The sequence below is a fragment of the Barbus barbus genome, assembly GCF_936440315.1.
Source record: "Barbus barbus genome assembly, chromosome: 45".
Classification (NCBI taxonomy): Eukaryota; Metazoa; Chordata; class Actinopteri; order Cypriniformes; family Cyprinidae; genus Barbus; species Barbus barbus.
Genome location: NC_136723.1, coordinates 2594178 through 2601248, shown reverse-complemented (window position 1 = coordinate 2601248; position 7071 = coordinate 2594178). Strand labels below are relative to the sequence as shown.

The following is a 7071-nucleotide window of genomic DNA, read 5'->3' as shown; positions in this document are numbered from 1 at the left end:
TAAATATTTATGTATACCTAATAAAATATGTTAGAGCTTGGCATAACCACAAAATGTATATTCATAAGATGTATAGTAATACTCAAGGAATTATACTATTTTATAGATTATTTTTCTTTCCAAACTTAGAAATTACTTTTTCATTTAAAAAACACAAAACGTTTTGTCTTATTTATATTTAAATTATCCTTAGCCTTATAAGTTTGCTGAGCTCCCCTGCTTAAGAACCTCTGTCTTCCATTAAAATGAACTCTAAAATCACAACGCAACAACATTAAAATAAAAATAATTCGATATAAAACATTTTGTTCTCTTTAATAAATTTTGTAAACATCCGCATTTGTTCATAAGGGTCTGTTCTCAGAACAGCGTGCATTGCGTCACCTGCTCTGGATTTCTGGGTAATGTAGTTGTTTGACGGCTTCCGCGCGTTCCTTCTGTTGCGCAGCGGTGAAATCTGCACTACTAATCCCATGCGACATTAGAAAAGCATGTGCCGTTTAAATACCGAGTTTCCTTTTCAAAACATTTGTTTGTCTCAGCGGATTGTCGGCTTTGGTAAGTTTATAATTCAAGCTTCCTGTTTACGAGCTTTCATCTAAATCTCAATGTGAAGCGTATGGCTAACTTAACTTACCTGTGCAGGTAAAAGCATAAATGTACTAACTCTACACTTAGAGCTGATGTGAGGGCTTTTGAGTCGATTTAGTGTAATGATCGCATAAAGTACGTGTTCTGGTTCTTTCGTTTATTGGTTAAAGTCTAAATGAATACTTTACAGTGATTCCTCCTGTGTTTGTTGTCATGTGCATTGCATAAACTGCAGATGCTCGTCTGATTTAAGAGAGCAGATGTTATTATTGGCACACTGCATATGAAGCTGTGCTGTCAGGGCTCATATAATGACACCTGATGTCATATGACTTCCAGAAGTGCCTTCAAACACTGAATATGATATATTCAGAAGTACAAGAATGAGTATTAATGCTCTGTTCTCAAAGCAGGTTTTGTTTGTTAAGAGTCCAAACAACAGGAAAGCTAATCTACATGAACTCCTTTCCTCTTAGTCAGTGTTGATTAGATTTTCTGTTTCTGAATGGCTTTGCTTCTGCGTGCTGAAAGATATAGATGATGATCATTGTAATGGTAATAATTAATTTGATACTGATTTAACATAGGCTATTTATTTAAAATCTATTCAGTTTAGGGCTGCAAAACCATTAATCACATTCAAAATAAAATGTGTGTGTACTGTGTATATATAAATCCATACATATATTTATATAATTCAATATTCCTTGTATATACCCTATATTATGTATAAAACATTTTTCTTTAATATAGACATGTATGTGTGTGCATTTATAAATGCATAATAAATATACACAGTACACACACATGTAATATGTAAACATTTTTTACTTTGAATGCAATTAATTGCAGTTAATTGTTTTGCTGCTCTAATTCAGTTGATATGAAACACACACGTTTGTTTTTGTGAATTGTGGGCACATTCCATAGGCATAATGGTTTTTATACTGTACAAATCGTGTTTTCTGTTGCCCTACACCTAAACCTACCCCTTACAGGAAACTTAATGCATTTTTGCTTTCTCAAAAAAACTCACTCTGTATGATTTATAAGCCTTTTGAAAAATGGGGGCATGAGGAGATATCCTCATAAATCACCTTCTCCTTGTAATACCTTCAATCAATCAATAACTAATGCATGTATCAGCTGATGGCGGGAGTTGTGTTGATCTGGAGTGTAAGCGTTCCCACATTACTCACAGGACAGGCATCTCTGTGCTGTTTTTTGGTGATGCTTTAGAGTCTGTGTGTGACATGTCTCATCATGTCTTAATATCCTTATGCAGGGTATAAAGTGTTACTACAAATAGATATTTTTTCCACAGGAAAAATGTGTATAGAAGTTTAAAAAAGTAGTTTTGCTGTAAGTGTGCTGATTTTGAGGAGGATATCTTCTCTGATCCGGTGCAGTATTCTTCTGTATTTGTTTGTCTTTACAGGTGATGATGGTTTAAACAAGGCACAAGCATCATGGATGAGGACAGTAAACCGTTATTAGGATCAGTGCGAGCTGGGGAGTACTACACCGATTCATTGGACCCCAAGCAAAGAAGGTACTGTTTTTCTGCTGGCTTTAGTTTAACATCTTAATACCAATATTTTGGGTGAAATTTCAGATATAGTCAGGAATGGTAAAGATGCATAGAATGTTTTCATCTTTTGAAGTATTGCTTTTCATTTTTAATTTTTTGAGCAACACATACAATGAATTTTTGAATTTGAAATTTACTCTAACAATTACTCGAACATTTGTTTTTGTCAACATAGTCACTGGTTTCCTTCCAGGAATAATTAGCATCACTGGCCAGATTGAATTAACGCAGGCTGGTATTTCACAAGTACTGTCTAAGATGTAGCGCTGTGTGCAGTGTGCTTCAAAACAAAAACCCTCCATTACCTCCATGTGCACAATATTACAAAACACATGCAGCGGTGCCCAATCTTGTTTTTGGAGCTCTAGCTCCCTGCAGAGTTCATGTCCAGATCACCAACCTCTATCAAGTGATGCTGGAGATCTTGATTAGCTGTAGGTGTGTTTGATTAGGGTTGGAGCATCCCTATACTTAAAGGGGTCCTCGGATGTGACATGCACTTTTACAAGTTGTTTGAATTTAAATGTGTGTAGGCAGTGTGTGTACACAACCACCCTATAATAATAAAGATCCACACAGTGTTTTTTTTTTTAATCTTGTTAAATAATTTCCCCTTTCTCAAATCAAGCCGTTCTCAGATTCTTGGCTGTGTGACCTCACACAGACCCAGGCCCCTCCCACGATTGTTGATTGACAGTAGCGTTTTACCTTAGACCCGCCCTGAGTGGGCTCTCATCAGTCCGCCATTGTGTCGACTCCGGTGCAGGGAAAGACAAGAATGTCTCCGATCAAGCGATTTGAGGTGTTTTGTTGTTGGATGTAATAATGAATATAGCAGTCGTAATTTACTCCGGACATCTGAGCCGCTGAAGACGCAGTGGATTAGCTTTGTTTTTAAAGGTAATGTGCCCCCGATCTACCTAAATGCATTTGTTCACGCAAATCATTCATGATCCAGCCTCACCTACAGAAGAATGATTTAATAATATGAATAATTTTAATGAATTTTTGCAAATCGCCTTTCCTATTAATGTGCTAATTAGCCAGTTTCACAATGAATGTGGCTAAAGTTTTACTGTCTCTCAGAGGGGCGGGGTCAGCAGAGCTCATTTGCTTTTAAAGCGACATGCAATAAAACAACGTGCTGTAGACAGAGCTGTTTTTGACAGGGTAAAAACGGTGTTGTTTTACACTACCATTGAGAAATTTTAACCAAACTATGTTACAGACTTTTCAATAAGACCCTTAAGAATCATATCAACTTGTAAAAAATGGGCATCCGATGACCCCGTTAATGTATACAATAATAGTTCTTGTTAGTCTTGTGCTGATTTGAAATTGCCAAACATCTTGTAAAGAACATGTCTTGGATCAGCTTTCTCTGTCTTTCAGGCCGTTCCATGTGGAGCCCAGAAACATAGTGGGCGATGATGCTCAGGAGCGGGTGTCCGCTGAAGCTGCGGCGCTGAGCAGCAGAGTTCATTACTACGGCCGTCTGACAGCCTCTTCAGACCGACTGCTGGTGTGTCCGCTCTCTTCATTACATTTCACTACAAATACCACTGCATGCTTCAGATCTGCTGCACTGTGTCTGGGCGGACAAACATCTAAATATCTATAGGTGGTTTATAAGGCCTGTTGCGATTATTTGCTTCAAATTGCATATTTACAGAAAAATCTGAGAAATTTAAGTGGATATACAAATGATACAGATCAACGGTAAATGTGGCCGCACATTTAGAATGGAAAATATATTACTTTTGTCAAATACTCCCACTAACTCAGTGGTCTTCCTTTGTGTGTATTTAAGGCTTTTTGTTTTAGTCAGACCTTAAAATGACACATGACAATGAAGAATTGTGAATCAGAATTTTTAATATTCAAAATGATTCATTCATTCATAACATTCATTCTACACCTGTCCAATGTAGGTTTACAAAGCCTTAAAGCAATAGTTCACCCAAAAATCCACTCTCATGTCTTTCATAACTTGTAGAAATGTCATTTTTCTGTGAAACAAAACACAGCTTTGGAATGACATGAGAGTGAGCAAACAATAACAGAATTAAATATTTTATCCATTAGCTTAAACTGTGACTTAAACCGTGCACATATTTATATTCCAATTAGTCTCAAGCCAAAATTTCATGATTGTGAGATCATCCGGCTCTTTGTATGTGTGTGAAACCTCTTTATGCTGCTTTATTTCACAGATATTTGTGAGCGGTCTGTTGTTTTGTGTCTGTGTATAATTGAATTAGCCCATGGCTTTGATTTCCTTTTTCTGTTTTAGCTGATTTGGTTTGTGGAGGATGCATCTCTAAATACAGACTAACACAAAATCTGACTAAGACTAACTAAAGTCTTCAACCACAAATTCTGCTTTCCACCAGTATTTCAGGACAATGCATCATTTGTTTGGGGACTCCTGAAGTTGCAATCTTGTCTTGTATAACATGAAAGCCACTGTGATGTAATGCATTTGTTTATGTGCCTTATCTTCATCAGGTACCTCCAGATCATGTGATTCCTTCTCCTGAGGAAATCTATATCTACAGTCCACTGGGAACAGCGTTCAAAGTGCAAGGGGGCGACAGTACTGCCAAAAACCCCAGCATTGTCACAATGTAAGACAACCTTCAAAAAGGCTTTTAATGCATTGCTTTATGAAGACCTGCCACAGAGCAGGTTTACCTGTGAATCTAGATCTTAGATCTAAGATGGTGCCGCAGATGGCAGCTACAGTGCTTTGCTCTTCAGTGTTTGTACTGTTGTTTTTTTGTTTTTTGTTTTTTTTTCTTTCCTGTTTTTTGTTTCTCAAACACGATCAGTTTTACCAGGGATGACCTGCTGAACATTCGGCAGAACACACCACAAAATCTTTTACCGGATTTTGATTAGTCAGATGTTTTGTTGGACATTGTAGTTGACGGAGCCGTAGCTCTGGTCAAATGCTACAGGAGGCGCAGACGGGGAAGCGAGCCGGCAAGCTTGTGAAGCTTCGTCAGCGTGGATTTAGAACGGCGTTGCCAAACATACATCTGGCGAATCTCTGCTCTCTACCCAACAAAACGGACGAACTCCTTCTGCTCTCCCGGACAAACAAGGATTTTTCTAACTCTGCTGCTCTGTGTTTCACGGAAACCTGGCTGAATGGCGATATACCGGACAGCGTGCTACATCTGGCTAACTTCCAGCTGATCAGAGCAGATCGCGATGCGGAATCAACGGGGAAATCGCGCGGTAGCGGGATGTGCTTTTACATCAATGAGAGGTTGTGTACAGTAACTGTGTTAAAGAAGATGTGCTGTTCAGATCTAGAAATGCTCTTCATTAACCAAGTCGTTCTAATCGATGCGGGAGTTCTGTTCGTTCATTCTCGTGAGTGTCTACATTCCACCGCAAGCGCTCGTGAGCTCAGCTTTATAGAAACTCGCTGATCTGATCACAGACACAGAACAAAAACACCCGGACTCTGTTTTAATAATTCTCGGGCACTTTAATAAAGCAAATCTCTCCCGCGAACTGCCAAAATACAAACAGCACATCACATGTCCCTCCAGAGACAGTAATATATTGGATCACTGTTACACAGCGATAAAGGATGCATATCACTCTGTTCCACAAGCAGCTTTAGGACTCTCTGATCACTGTTTGGTTCATCTCATACCGACCTACAGGCAGAAACTTAAATCTACAAAACCTGTATTAAGAACTGATAAAAGATGGACTAATGAAACAGAGTTACTAGAAACTTACAACAATGACAAACCATGGTTCACTGCCAAACTCAGACAGCTCCGTCTGGCCAAAGAAGATGCTTATAGAAAGGCGGATAAAGTCTTGTATAAACAGGCCAAATACACACTGGAAAAGGAGATCAGAGTGGCAAAGAGGAATTATTCTGGAAAGCTAAGGAACAAATTCTCTTCTAGTGATTCTGTTTCAGTGTGGAAAGGTATGAAAGATATCACCAATTACAAGACACCATCCCCCAGCGCTTTGGAGAATCAACAACTGGCAGATGATCTGAATGAGTTCTACTGCAGGTTTGAAAAAACACCCCACACCCGCCCTGAACTCCTCTCCACACAACCATTCACACCTCCAGTAACCCCTGTCTCCCCCACACCTACAATTCAGATCAGTGAAGATGACGCCAGGTCCTCAGGAAGACCAAAAGAAGGAAAGCACCTGGTCCAGATGGTGTGTCACCAGCCTGCCTAAAAATCTGTGCTGATCAGCTGGCCCCCATCTTCACGCAGATCTTCAACAGATCACTGGAGCTGTGTGAAGTCCCCTCATGCTTCAAATGCTCCACCATCATCCCCGTCCCAAAGAAACACATAATTACTGGACTTAATGACTACAGAACTGTGGCTCTAACTTCTGTGGCCATGAAATCATTTGAAAGACTGGTTTTGGCTCATCTGAAGGACCCTTACTGGAGCCCCTGCAGTTTGCCTACAGAGCAAACAGGTCTGTGGATGATGCAGTCAACATAGGACAGCACGTCATCCTGCAGCATCTGGACAGACCAGGGACTTATGCGAGGATACTGTTTGTAGACCTCAGCTCCGCTTTTAACACCATCATCCCGGACAAAAATCCCAGACACCCTTCAGAATAAACTGACACAGCTCTCCGTCCCCACCTCCGTTTGTCAGTGGATCAACAGCTTCCTGACAGACAGGCAGCAGCTAGTGAGGCTGGGAAAATTCTCATCCAGCACCCGCACCATCAGCACTGGAGCTCCTCAGGGCTGCGTTCTCTCCCCACTGCTCATCTCCCTCTACACCAACGACTGCACATCTAAAGACCCCTCTGTCAAGCTCCTGAAGTTTGCAGATGACACCACACTGATCGGCCTCATCCAGGACGGTGACGAG

The 7071-nt window shown here is 40.0% G+C and overlaps 1 protein-coding gene across 1 annotated transcript in view; it reads left to right on the top strand.

Annotated features, from left to right (window-relative positions):
• Positions 1-419: 419 nt before the first annotated feature.
• LOC306863730 (neutral amino acid transporter 9-like) overlaps positions 420-7071 on the top strand; it is an 18087-nt gene continuing 11435 nt past the window's right edge. Inside the window, exons 1-4 of the mRNA XM_079407249.1 lie at positions 420-558; positions 2030-2143; positions 3575-3704; positions 4691-4809. Coding sequence (XP_079263375.1) covers positions 2061-2143; positions 3575-3704; positions 4691-4809 — 332 coding nt within the window. The 5' untranslated portion in view covers positions 420-558; positions 2030-2060. The remainder of the gene's footprint in view (positions 559-2029; positions 2144-3574; positions 3705-4690; positions 4810-7071) is intronic.